The sequence below is a fragment of the Rhineura floridana genome, chromosome 2 (genome assembly GCF_030035675.1).
Source record: "Rhineura floridana isolate rRhiFlo1 chromosome 2, rRhiFlo1.hap2, whole genome shotgun sequence".
Taxonomy (NCBI): domain Eukaryota; kingdom Metazoa; phylum Chordata; class Lepidosauria; order Squamata; family Rhineuridae; genus Rhineura; species Rhineura floridana.
In genome coordinates, this window is record NC_084481.1 from 164,388,951 (window position 1) to 164,403,746 (window position 14,796).

General features: G+C 40.8%; 1 protein-coding gene across 10 annotated transcripts in view; it reads left to right on the forward strand.

Annotated features, from left to right (window-relative positions):
* Positions 1–14,796, forward strand: part of RGS6 (regulator of G protein signaling 6) — a 340,045-nt gene that overhangs the window by 236,065 nt on the left and 89,184 nt on the right. For 7 of the 10 annotated variants that reach the window (XM_061611195.1, XM_061611196.1, XM_061611197.1 and 4 more), the window contains 3 exons: positions 5,626–5,676; positions 7,396–7,502; positions 11,199–11,250. In XM_061611195.1, the coding sequence (XP_061467179.1) occupies positions 5,626–5,676; positions 7,396–7,502; positions 11,199–11,250 (210 nt within the window). The other 3 variants (XM_061611201.1, XM_061611202.1, XM_061611203.1) reach the window with 3 other exon arrangements.

Sequence of the window (14,796 nt, forward strand, 5' to 3'; positions counted from 1 at the left end):
TTACAATTGTTCTGAGTTTATTAAAATCAGCTTTCCTGAAGTCCAGGGTGCGCATGTAGTTTAGTTCAGTGTTGGTTCAGTCAAGCTGCATGTATTTTTTAGATGCTCCTACATTTTTAATGTTATTTTAATGTTTAAATGTTATTTAATAATTATGTGATTATGAACTATTTTTGAATTATTTATAACTGTTGCAAAATTTCTTGTGAGGACAGGAATTCTGAAAGGCAGGTTAAAAATCTGTTATGAATACATCTTAAATCAAGACTATGGATTCAAAATAACTGTTGATGCTGGCAATATATGTACATAAGCAGTAGTTCTTGCCAACAGATTGTGGGGAGTTGGGTGATGGATGGGAATGTAGAGGGCCCAATTTACGTATAGTGTACCGGGCCCAGGAAATCCTGTTGGCTCTCCTGAGGCTGACACACAGTCAACCAAATGAGACTCTGCATGTCACTGTATTTCCATGGAGCAAAGCCAGTGAAATAGTTGGCAATCTCATGTTTTCTGTTGAAGATCCAAATGGACTCGTTTCCTCCTAAACATATACAGCCAAACATCCTAAGATAATAGAAATCCATACTCTTCAAATCAGAGCTTGGAAAAGTTACTTTTTTGAACTACAACTCCCATCAGCCCCAGCCAGCATGGCCACTGGATTGGGCTGATGGGAGTTGTAGTTCAAAAAAAGTAACTTTTCCAAGCTCTGCTTCAAATAGATATGCTATAAAATGGGTGTGGAGCCTCAGGCCTGGGGGCCACATGAGGTCCTCCAGGGCACTCTTATCCAACCTCCAGGAGTCTCCCTGGCCACACGTCTCATTGACCCTGCTCTACACCCTCCATGAGTCCTTTCCTCCGCTGGAATGTGTCCTTGAACTGTGATAATGCCTTTTCCTTGCTTTGGTGGAGGAGGGAAAGGGTTCGTGTGTGTATATAGAGCAGCCTTTCCCAACCAGTGTGCCTCCAGATGTTTTTGGACCACAATTCCCATCTTTCCTGACCATTGGCAATGCTGACTGAGGCTGATGAGAGTTGTGGTCCAACAGCATCTGGAGGCACACTGGTTGGGAAAGGCTGATATAGAGAAACTAGGGGGCAGAACCCCCCCCAGCTTGCTTCGCTCGCCAACTCCCAGCCCTCCCCCAAACATATACATGCATATCCCAGGCACCCCAAACACACAGGCAGGCAGGCACACACTCACACACACACGGACTCTCTCTCTGACCTGTGCACACAAAGAACACACTCCCTCTCACCACCCACCACCCCCAGGCACCCACACTCCCCCCCAACCCACTTGCCTTGGCTGTTGGGCCACTGTAGCTGCTGCCACTGGCCTCCTACTCACAAGGTCCCACCCGCCATGACATACACAGCCTCCTCTGCCTCTTCTGTCACCGCCACCTGCACGACTGTGTGTAATATGAATTGTAATGTTTTCGTATGAATTTGTTGATGTTTTGCATGCATTTGTTATTGATATAATGTATTTATGTTTATTAAAATCTGCTGTAAGTTGCTTAGAGACTTTTGGGTAACAACTAACTACTACTAGTAGTAGTAATAGTAGTAGTACTACAACTTAGTAGTAGTAGTAGTAGTAGTAGTAGTAGTAGTAGTACTTAATCCTCAGTGGGGACCGGGACCTGGTGCGAGATGTAAGTGTTGTTGAACCGATTGGGAGCAGTGACCACAGTGCTATTAAATTAAACATACATGTAACTGGCCAATTGCCAAGAAAATCCAACACGGTCACATTTGACTTCAAAAGAGGAAACTTCACAAAAATGAAGGGATTGGTAAAAAGAAAGCTGAAAAACAAAGTCCAGAGGGTCACATCACTCGAAAATGCTTGGAAGTTGTTTAAAAACACTATATTAGAAGCTCAACTGGAGTGCATACCGCAGATCAGAAAAGGTACCGCCAGGGCCAAGAAGATGCCAGCATGGTTAACGAGCAAAGTCAAGGAACCTCTTAGAGGCAAAAAGTCTTCCTTCAGAAAATGGAAGTCTTGTCCGAATGAAGAAAATAAAAAAGAACACAAACTCTGGCAAAAGAAATGCAAGAAGACAATAAGGGATGCTAAAAAAGAATTTGAGGAGCACATTGCTAAGAACATAAAAACCAACAACAAAAAATTCTATAAATACATTCAAAGCAGGAGACCATCTAGGGAGACAATTGGACCCTTGGATGATAAGGGAGTCAAAGGTGTCCTAAAGAACGATAAGGAGATTGCAGAGAAGCTAAATGAATTCTTTGCATCTGTCTTCACAGTGGAAGATATAGGGCAGATCCCTGAACCTGAACTAACATTTGCAGGAAGGGATTCTGAGGAACTAAGACAAATAGTGGTAACGAGAGAGGAAGTTCTAAGCTTAATGGACAATATAAAAACTGACAAATCACCGGGCCCGGATGGCATCCACCCGAGAGTTCTCAAAGAACTCAAATGTGAAATTGCTGATCTGCTAACTAAAATATGTAACTTGTCCCTCGGGTCCTCCTCCGTGCCTGAGGACTGGAAAGTGGCAAATGTAATGCCAATCTTCAAAAAGGGATCCAGAGGGGATCCCGGAAATTACAGGCCAGTTAGCTTAACTTCTGTCCCTGGAAAACTGGTAGAAAGTATGATTAAAGCTAGATTAACTAAGCACATAGAAGAACAAGGCTTGCTGAAGCAGAGCCAGCATGGCTTCTGCAAGGGAAAGTCCTGTCTCAGTAACCTATTAGAATTCTTTGAGAGTGTCAACAAGCATATAGATAGAGGTGATCCAGTGGACATAGTGTACTTAGACTTTCAAAAAGCGTTTGACAAGGTACCTCACCAAAGGCTTCTGAGGAAGCTTAGCAGTCATGAAATAAGAGAAGAGGTCCTCTTGTGGATAAGGAATTGGTTAAGAAGCAGAAAGCAGAGAGTAGGAATAAACGGACAGTTCTCCCAATGGAGGGCTGTAGAAAGTGGAGTCCCTCAAGGATCGGTATTGGGACCTGTACTTTTCAACTTGTTCATTAATGACCTAGAATTAGGAGTGAGCAGTGAAGTGGCCAAGTTTGCTGACGACACTAAATTGTTCAGGGTTGTTAAAACAAAAAGGGATTGTGAAGAGCTCCAAAAAGACCTCTCCAAACTGAGTGAATGGGCAGAAAAATGGCAAATGCAATTCAATATAAACAAGTGTAAAATTATGCATATTGGAGCAAAAAATCTGAATTTCACATATACGCTCATGGGGTCTGAACTGGCGGTGACCGACCAGGAGAGAGACCTCGGGGTTGTAGTGGACAGCACGATGAAAATGTCGACCCAGTGTGCGGCAGCTGTGAAAAAGGCAAATTCCATGCTAGCAATAATTAGGAAAGGTATTGAAAATAAAACAGCCGATATCATAATGCCGTTGTATAAATCTATGGTGCGGCCGCATTTGGAATACTGTGTACAGTTCTGGTCGCCTCATCTCAAAAAGGATATTATAGAGTTGGAAAAGGTTCAGAAGAGGGCAACCAGAATGATCAAGGGGATGGAGCGACTCCCTTACGAGGAAAGGTTGCAGCATTTGGGGCTTTTTAGTTTAGAGAAAAGGCGGGTCAGAGGAGACATGATAGGAGTGTATAAAATTATGCATGGCATTGAGAAAGTGGATAGAGAAAAGTTCTTCTCCCTCTCTCATAATACTAGAACTCGTGGACATTCAAAGAAGCTGAATGTTGGAAGATTCAGGACAGACAAAAGGAAGTACTTCTTTACTCAGCGCATAGTTAAACTATGGAATTTGCTCCCACAAGATGCAGTAATGGCCACCAGCTTGGACGGCTTTAAAAGAAGATTAGACAAATTCATGGAGGACAGGGCTATCAATGGCTACTAGCCATGATGGCTGTGCTGTGCCACCCTAGTCAGAGGCAGCATGCTTCTGAAAACCAGTTGCCGGAAGCCTCAGGAGGGGAGAGTGTTCTTGCACTCGGGTCCTGCTTGCGGGTTTCCCCCAGGCACCTGGTTGGCCACTGTGAGAACAGGATGCTGGACTAGATGGGCCACTGGCCTGATCCAGCAGGCTCTTCTTATGTTCTTATGTTCTTAGTAGTAGTATCAGCCATGACTGCTGCTTTCCCCTCTAAAAATGCAAGAAATTTGGAAACCAAGCAATGGTGGCCTCTGTTGTGTGTTAGTGCCCGAAATATCAACAGTCTCTTTGTCAGTCGTAGACATCAGTTCATCCATTTCTCTTGTCTTGTACATTCTGCTGTCTTTGATTTGGAAATGTTCAACCGGAGGCTAAAGCATTCTGTTACTTTGCTGCATGGTGACAAGCAGCATTGCAACTAACAAATTAATTATAGTCCATGTTTATAGGGGCAGAGACTTGAGAGAGAAAACCCTGGTTCTAGAAGGGATTGTGGTAGATAAGAAATAAGCTCCATGGGAACCCTTTAAATAATAAGGAGGTTTGTTTGTTTGTTAGTTTTATAGCCCACTTTGTCTTTAGAAAATACACTGCAAATCTGAGGTTTTCTGAATACCTTAATTTTTTAACAGTGCCTATGGGAATTAGAGAGTTAGCTGACTCCTAACAGATTGCAGAAAGCATGCTAATTCAGCAGTTTTAGAACACTGCCCATTAATAGAGTGATAGCATACAATGCTGCCTGTATAGTCATGCATACAATCACATGCGCGCACACACACACACACACACGTACGTGTGTGTGTGTGTGTGTGAGAGAGAGAGAGAGAGAGAGAGAGAGATTTCTTTGTTGAATTAATGGTGGCTGAGGGAAAAGGATGTGGGGATATGTCTGTCTTCTTGATGAATGCTGATCAGACACATGAGTATTAGCGGTGACAGTAATTAACAGGGGGAGGACATGCTTGTCATTATCCTGAGGGTGAGCAATCATTTTTGGCAGGTGATAATTAATGGTCTGGCAAAGTCAACAGAAAGATAATCAGTCAGCCTTGAGGAAAGTGGGGACCCACCATAAAAAAAAACAAACCCTCATTTTCTTGGTGGCTCTAAAGAGTCCCTTGGGCTTTTAAAAAAGAGCTGTATAAAGGGACACGTGTGTGAGTGAGTTTCTGGAGTTATTTTTGTACAAGCTTTGCAAATCTGCAAAACTTCCAAATTGTTAGGGAACATGGAAAGCTTCCTCTATTTATTTATTGCCTTAAGGGGGGTCCTTGCCCACCACTTGTATGTGGCCCTCAGTACCAGAAGGATGCCTAGCAGGGAATGCATCCCTTGGGCTGAAAAAGGTTCCCCGCCCTGTTTTAATTAGAAATGCAAACAATGTTGCCAAGAAGTGTTGTCATTTAAACTGTTGACATGTAAATAGTAATCCTATCAAAGAAAAATGTATCCAGCTTCTGTTTAATTATATTCCTCATTCTCTCACTTCATCTGTGTTAATCTGTCACAAGAAAACTGAGTCTGTGATCAGCTGCCAGAGCAGGGAGGAATCAGCAATTATCCATGTAGTCCAGGAGATAGTCATATAAAAAAATATCAAAAAAGTCCCAGAGCATTCCCCTTTCACTCCCCCACTGAAAACAGTTCTTATTGCTTGCTTATGTATCCTTTGTATTATGTCTTTTTGCCCTCTCTCTTTCTCTAGGGGCTGATGTAGTGCAATGGCTCATGAAGAATCTCAACATTGAAGATCTAGGTAATTATTATTATTAATTAAATTTCTTAGACGCCTACTACTAAAAATAGTCTCAAAGCGACTTTCAGTATAAAAGTACTATAAAATATATATTACTTATATGCTGTACTTCCCAGTGGGATATACATAAGCTAAATCAACAGTGAAGTACTCTACAGCTTTTGCCTGTAGCTTCTGCAACCTGAGGAGACAGAGGCTGTCTGTCTTGAGTAGCCTCTCCTTATGAAGAGAATAGACGCAGTTCTCATCGTCTAGACTAGGCAAATATATACAGCCTAAAATTTGATAGCCTTTGCATTTTTCTTCTCTCACTTTTTGTAAACTATGAATACTGTACAAAATTGTCTTTCCTGTAAGAAAGAGTGAATATATTTCTATTTAAATTGTTTTAAAAAAAAACAATTCCACACAGTTCTAGGTAAGACTGTTAAGGGACTGTAACATGTAAAGCTTTAGAGGCACAATTGGAGGAAAGCGGGTGCTACATCTGCTATATTTTTCAAGTGTTCTCATTCTAAACCAAAGCCTTCTGCATTTGAAATTCCAATTGTCAACTTTTGCTTCAGCTCCTTTTTGGTCTTGTAAGGAGGCAGGCAGAGCTGATTGAAGCAAATGTGGGCAAGAGGTAATCAGTTTGTAGACACTTCACTCTTTGAATTTGTTCTTCCAACATCAAGAAATATGAACTTGGGGTTTTGTAAAGCCTGTGATGTACAATATCATATGCTATAAACTTAGAATCTTCTAATTCTATGGCATCTGAAACAGAAAGGTTGAGAATTTGCTGTGAGGTTCTGAGGACACCGTTCTGAGAGACTAGGATGGAGAAGGTGGTCCCACGATGAAAAAGGGCTTGAAAGGCTTGGTAGTTTCATGCCATCCTATTTTCTCTATTAAATCCTCTGAAATTCTCTCTGCCAAGCTTTGATTGATGAAAACCTAGATATGGAAAGATAGATACCTACCCCACAGTTAGAATTGTAGTAAATTGTTCCACAACTTGAGAGTTGTATTATAATGTTTAAGGTTTTCTGGGCCAGCAGTCTTATCCTGTGTTTTTCACAGTGCTTGAAAGCAAATGCAGAGACGCCTTTTTCAGGGCTTGCAAGCAAATGCAGAGGCATTTTAACAAAAGCTGGAGCTGCAATCCTGCATCTCCTTACCTGGGAATAAGCCCCACTGAACACAATGGGGCTTTTTTGAGTAGATATATAAGGCTTGCACTGTAAATGGCTTTAGCAGGGCGGGAGAACCTGTGACCCTCCAGATCTTGCTGGACTCTTATCAGTCCCACCCAGTACCAGTTAGCATTCCCAATGATCAGGGATGATGGGCCTTATAGTCTAGCAACAACTGAAGAGACCACAGGGACTGTTTTAAAGAATGTAGATTAGGAAGCCACATTTACCAGGCCAGCAACCCTATCCACCCGGCACCCAGCTCTCCCTTTCCTTGATGTGCATCACATGAGGTTGATACATGCGTAAGCCTGATTCACATGGTTTTCCTGCCTTACTCTTCCTACCTTTTTGAGAGGGGAAATTTGTTGAGCTGGATTTTGTGTATAAGAGTTGATAGAGGAAGAAAAGCACTTCACCATCCCGTTCTCTGAGCCTGCCAAAGATATAATGGCTGGGGATGGCCCAGTCACCAAACTACCTGTGTCTCGGAAGGTGTTGTAATACATAATTGTTTGACAGACTTTTTTTTAATTTACAGCTGAAGCAATACATATGGGAAGTCTCATTGCAGCACAGGGATATATTTTTCCAATCTCAGATCATGTACTTACTTTGAAGGATGATGGGACTTTCTATCGTTTTCAGGTAATTTGAATTATACAAATGATGAGGCATCCTCCTTTCTGAGTGCTTCTTGCTTTCTCCTTCTTAAGAGGAACAAATCTAGAGTAAAGCTATTCCATCACGGATCTGCTGCTTTCTAACTTTTGGATGAACTGCTTCAGTTGTTTGATAGCAGTATAAAATGCTTAACTTTTATAATAACCATCTACTGCCGTTGACATTACAGATCCTGATACATGTTGTGGTCATATGGGTCCCACCTTGATAGTTCCAGTAAAGTGTAGGGTTTCTTGTTTTTATTTTTTACTTTGACTGGGACTCCTTTTCCACTGATGGTGCTAGGGGTTGAACCCCTTTTGTGTGCAAAGCATGTGTTCTACCACTGACCTATGCCCCTTGCCATTTTATGCTCACTGTTATGCCTACCTTGTTTTCCTACACTTTCCACCCAACAGCCACATTGACACACCCATTGGTAGCTAACAGACCCACTGTGTGGTGCATCAAATCAAAAGGCTGAGTTTGCCAGCTAAGCCACATCAATAAACACCCACACTTCTGGAAAAAAATCCCCAAGTCCTCTTCTCATGCGCTGCTGGTGTTTGTTCTTCCTCTTCTTCTTCTTCTTGCTGAAATGGCTAAACATTTCTTCTTCCTTCCTAATATGGCTGAGGTTGCAATCTTATACCAACTTACCTAGGAGTAAGCCCTGTTGAACTCAGTAGGATTTACATTTGAGTAGGCATATACAGAATTGCAATGTGAATGTGGTAGCAGTGGTGGTCATGGTATGGAACCAGGAATATTAATGTCCCGAGGTGTGGTGATCTTCTACCCAAAGGTAATTATTCTGGTTCTGAAAGCTGGGTGGTGAGTAGGGTTGCCAGGTTCATGGCCTGAGACTGATCCTGTATCTTTAGGAGAAGAGAAAATCAGCCAAGTGCAGGTGTTCTTGCAACTCTGTAATGGGAAAAACCACAAGGTGGAATTCTCCCTTTCCCCTGCACAACTTTTAAAGAAACAAAAGAGCTCTTGGTTGCCAGGCCCAGCCTCCAAGAGGTCTTCTGTATCTTTAAAAGTTGTGCAAGGGGGAGGGAGAATTCCACCTTGTGGTTTTTCCCATTACAGAGTTGCAAGAACACCTGCACTTGGCTGACTTTCTCTTCTCCTAAAGATACAAGATCAGTCTCAGGCCATGGACCTGGCAACCCTAGTGGTGAGAAGCACACTCTCTTCCTGATCTCCTAATGGGCAGTCAGAATATGGGGAAGTTCAGAATATTGCCTTTCTCAAAAGAATCATAACAGCTCACAATATTTTAAATACAAGGGCCTCCTGTCCTCATATGAACCAATCTGGATCCTGCAGTCCTCATCAGAGGCCCTTCTCTGTGTGCCCCACCTGAGAGAGGTGCAGAGGGTGGCCTTTTTGGTGGTAGCCCCCCATTTGTGGAATGCTGTCCCCAGGGAGACATGCCTCAGCCCATCCTTGGCAGTCTTTAGGCCACAAACTAAGATTTTTCTATTCACTCAAGCCTTCGGTTAATGTTCCCTCCTACCTTGGGTGCTCATTTTTAGCAGTCCTTATTAACATTTCTGGATGAACATTTTATGGATTTTATATTGTCATTATTTTAAGTTTTTGTGGTTTTGATTGGTTTTTATGTACTGTTTTTTATTTTGTCAAGTCGCTTGGAGACTTTTTAATTGTACAGGCGGGCCCTGCTTATACGGCAGGTTCCGTTCTGGACTGCTGCCGTAAAGCAGAAATCGCCATAAAGCGGAACCCATTGACGATAATGGGGCACGTTGCGCGAAAATGATGTCAAAATGGCACACGACGTTAAAAAACGCCATAAAAGCGGAACAAGCGCCTTAATGCGGGGACTTTCCCTAATTGAAAGCCGCCACATTAGCGAATCGTTGTAAAGCGAAGTGAAGCGCTGTAAAGCGGGCCCTACTGTATAAAAGCTACTGATAAATGAAATAAATAAATAATGCAGTCAGTTGTATCCGACTAAGTTACCCTCATAAATTAGTCAAGTCCATTAATTTCAATGTGTCTACTTGGAGTAGGACTAACATTGGTTACAATCCAAAGATGCAGAGAATTAAAAACATACCATTAATGATTACAGTACTGTCAAATGCTTTTCCAAAAGGAAAGGTTAGCAGTTGCTACTTTCTTGTTATTGAAGATTTATGCCCAAAAGAATAAACACACTGTCATGCCTCCCTCGAAGGACTCAACAAAGGATGAAGGGGAATGGGAGACTTCAGACCCAGGTGAAGGGATGAGCAGAGAGGCAGCTCAAGACCCTTCACCCTCAGACAAGGAGTAGGATCCTGCAGGAGCCATCCTATCAGATTTAGAGAGCCACAAAAAAGCTACTCCAACCCCAGCAGAGGAGATGCCAACGGGTGTTGGAACAGGTGTTTCAGAACAACAAGCTCTCAAAAGAGGGAAGGCTGATTGCAAACACTTGGCCTCAGATACTGAGCTTAAAAGGCCATGAGTGGCTTGGGCTCTTGCTGGAAACAATGCTGGGCCTCCATGTCAGATTATAGCCAGCCCTGCTCATAATCTCATGCCTTCGGCCCGGGCCTGGCCTGCTTGAATGTCCAGTACCTGGATTTTGGACTCCCAAGGACTCGTCTGTTCTACATTATCTCAGGTCTTCCTATCCGGTATTCAGGCTTGTTGTAGATGGTGGCTTCTCTTCCTCAACTCAAGCCTGACAGATTTATGGCCCAGCTGCTGGCTGTTATCTGCTAATTGCTTTACTGCAGCTATAAACTATTTCAGTTCAGTTGGCAGAGACTGACACACACATCCCTTTATGCTGTGCAAAAAGATACTTAAAAGATTGTCCCAGTGCTAGAAAAAAGTGGCCCTGGTTGCACCTTTTATTAAGGAAAAAATAAATCATTAGTAAATATTAGATGGGCTCATGTTAAAAACTAAGTGAAAATACTGAAACATCGCAGGAAGTCCTGACTTTATATCAGCTTTCTGCATATGAGGGGGCAATATTATGAGAAAGATCATTCTCATGATAGTTTACAATATTTATGATAAACATTATTTATATTGATAATTTTTTACTAATGGCCAGTGGCTCCATGTCATTGGGGCAGTTGAATCTGCTCTGGATTTTAGTCCGAACTGTCAAGGAGTTTCAGCAGCCTGGACAGCTCCCTGAAAGTCTGGACAAAAACCTGGAATAGATTCCGCTGTCCCACTGACATGGAGCCACCAGCTGCCACTGCCATGGACTGCCACCCTACGCACAGCTAGTCTATTTAAATCCATTTCTTTCAGTGGGACTGCCTGTGCTAAGAATTGCCACTGAAGTCCAGTTTCTGGTCATCAGAATAGCATTAGGAATAATATTCATATGTAGCTTGAATATTGATTTTATGTATGTGCAATTGTTGTTTTAATTCGGTGTTTTTATTTTTGCTTTAAATTGTTTTTGTATATGCAATTGTTTTAACTGTTTTTATATATGTAACCATTTATATATGTTTCTATTACATTGTAAACCACTTTGGGATGCCTCATGGGAATCAATTCATAAAAGAAAGAAAGAAAGAAAGAAAGAAAGAAAGAAAGAAAGAAAGAAAGAAAGAAAGAAAGAAAGAAAGAAAGAAAGAAAGAAAACAACAATTATATTTTGATCCTTGCGTCATAGTGATAAAATTCACTGTTTTTCAGGCTCCATACTTTTGGCCTTCAAATTGTTGGGAACCAGAGAACACAGACTATGGTAAGAATTTTGGGTAGCGTCATTTTTTAAATGCTATTTGTACATGTATCTCCAATAGCCATGTTGTTCCAAAAGAGATAATAATCTGATAGGACAATATAATTCATTACACAACATATTATTGCATCGTATTATTATAAGATTTCAAATAGCTCATGTTCTGCATTTCTTCTGCTTTTTCATGGAAGAAAATTCCACCTACCTGTGGAATTCCCTCCCCTTAAATATTAGACAGGTGCCATCTCTGTTATCTTTTCAGTGCCTGCTGAAGACTTTCCTCTTTCAACAAGCCTTTTAAGTTGAGACCTTGTCCCAGTCTGCTTCTGTGTTGGAATTGCTTTTTAATATGTTTTTAAACCTTTTTTTTTTAAAGTATGTTTTTTAACCTTTTTTTAAGATGTCTTCAAAGCTTTTTTAAATAATGTTTTTAAAGTTGTTTTGTTTTAATGTATTTTAAAGTGTGTTTTTATGATGTTTTAAAGTGTTTTTAGTGCTTTTGTTTGCTGCCCTGGGCTCCTGCTGGGAGGAAGGGTGGACTATCAATCAATCAATAAGAAATAGTTCTATACAAACAGAACAGGACATTCCATCAATTTGGGTAATAACAAAATTGCCCCAGTTCATCTGCAATACAACAGCTCCTGGAGCAAATTCATGTTACATAAAATCAGCAAGCACAAGACAAAGTAGTGATTTGCTACTGGATGAATCATTAAACTGTGCTAGGTTTTTCTAGAGCAGTGATTCCCAAACCTTTTTTTCCCAATGGGCCACTTGAAAGTTGCTGAGGGTCATGGCGAACCACTTCTTGATTTTTCTGCTTACTGTAGCAATTGTAATGCGTTGTACTAGATGCTGTATGATTTTTAATTGTATGTTTTTTTCTTCTTTTCTTATATTGTCTTTTATTGTATTACATACTGAATTCTATAGAATACAAATCTTAATAAAATAAAATACAATATAAAAAATAAAAGATGCAATTAAAATAAATATGGGTATTTCACACTATGGATGTGCCTGTTGTGTTAAATGTCTTAATCCTAGCCTCATGTTAACTTTATAAGGTAAAAGACATGATAACAGCTTATTAATGAGTTTATCTGGTACAATAAATGGCCACAGTTGAGTGCAACTACAATGTATAGACCTATTACAAAAAGGGTCCTGACTATACTGAGAGGAGGTGTATAATTTTGTGAATGACAACAGTAATCCCCAACTAGGGAATGACTTTTCCAGGGCTCTCCAATCACAGTGCTTTTGGGACACTGAGGGAGCAAATCTGAAGTAGTTCTAGTGCTTTTAGTGTTCTTACACCATTGTAGGTGGTTGTGTTGTGCTTGTGTGTCCTTATTCCAAGCCAACCAATAGACTGTAGTCAATGGGGAGACATACGAAAGTGGATTTTCCAAAACAAGGCTCTGTTCAGATCCAGACTGAAGTTAGAAGAGTCAAAATGAAGCAGCCCATTGTCTAAAGTGCCAAAGTGGGTTCCAAAGTTAATCTTTTTTCTGTGCACACCTCTGTTTGGTTTTTACATATTTATCATAATGGAGCTAAGATTAACTGTGTTGTTTTTAATGGAAAGCTATACCTTCCCCAATTCTGTGACTAGGGATCCAATGTAGCATCGGTCCAAAGCAACCCTGGGTTGGGCCCCAGAAGCATTTGGGGAGAATTAAAATCACAGGTGCCAGCAGCAGTGCTTCAGTTGCTGCCTTTTTTTTTAACTTCTGCAGGGCTGGTGCAAGGGGAGCTGATCTGTAATCACGCCACAGTTCTGCCCACTCCCATGGATTTATTTACGCTGACTTGTGTGAAAGGCACTTAAATTATCATACTTTGGACACATAATGAGAAGACATGATTCACTAGAAAAGACAATAATGCTGGGAAAAACAGTTGATGAAGAGGAAGGCCAAACAAGAGATGGGTTGATTCCATAAAGGAAGCCACAGACCTGAACTTGCAAGATCTGAACAGGGTGGTTCACCACAGATGCTAGAGTCGCCATAAGTCGTAATCAACTTGAAGGCACATAACAACAACAACAAACAGTGATTTTCAGGGTTGGCCCAGTGTGTCACAAATGGACAGCAAATTGTTAGCTATTTAATTTATTATTGTTGTATTTTTTTACTACCAGGAGGGAGAGGGACACTGGTGAGATCTGTGTCTCTGATAGCCTTAGGTACAATGTACCTTGATTTAGGATGGGGGCACCACTTGCTACTTCACTTCGGGCAGCAGAATATATTGGGCTGGCCCTGGTGATTTCAATTGTTGCTTGAAAATTAGGCAGACATTGCAATCATTTCAGCAGTGTGATGATGTCTACAGAATAGTAAACAGAACAGTAATTAAGTTAGCATGGAAATAGTTCATTCAGATGCAGTGATGTTTATTTAAATCATTAGTTAAAAGGCACTCCCTGTATATAAACGTGATTACATATTGTGCGAAGAAAACATTTCCTTAAGGTTATTGCTGTTTAACAGCTTTGTTATGATTATTATTGTGCAAAGGTGGGGCTCTGGTCTGTGGATGAATTTGGTTTGCTGTAAAATAAATGATAATATAGCCTGGATGTTAATATATAGTCTGGTTGATCAATAAACTGTTATCTGACCAAAATTAGAAATCCCTTAACAGCAGTAAATGAAAATGGAGTTTCATTGATATATAGTATAAAAAAAGAAGGGTGATAAGTTTATATCAGGGGCTGATGTCTGGCTTTGGGAAAGAAATAGCAGTGGTTTATGAGCTAATAAACCACAGTATTCTCTATTAAATGTCTGAACAGCTGAGTACTAATGCATAAAAGGAATATGTCAGCATTGTTATCTTTAGCTGTCGCTATGCATTATTGCTATCTCTACTACAGCTATATTCCTCTCACACTGAGATGATAAAATCAATTTTTCCATTCAACTGCAGCACTGGCAAAGGAAATGAATACTCCTGTGCTCATAAAACAAGGGCTTTGGGAACCTTTTTTTTAAAGGTTGACCAAAGGCAATGTATGTTCACACAAAACAAACAAAAATCCTTCCCCACCCTGTCACTCTACATTTTTTATAAATTTTATTGTAGAGTCTGTAGTTGACTTCCATAATTGTGGAAGTCATATAATGGTAATCACTTGTAATCTCTTATTTAACCATTAATAACGCAACCTAGTCAATTATATATATATCCATATAACAAATAATCTTTCTCCTCATTTATTTATTTAGGGCATGGCTCAGCCAGTTAAGCACTTCTGAGTCCAATTTATTTCAGTGGGAGATATTTAAACATGTGTTTAACACTCCTTGAGAAGTCAATTTGGGCAGAGCAGTCATTATGAGGAGCCGGGAAAGTGCAAAGCGGCAGATTCACCGCCGCATCCCAAGCCCCACAGGCTCCTGCTGGTCAGGGTAGAAGGTGGGTGGGTATGATTTTCTCTGTTCCTTTATTTTTCTTTTCTTTTCTTTTCTTTTCTTTTCTTTTCTTTGGTGTGACAGCTCAAAGTTGACACAGCTGAGGGGCATGGGGATCAAG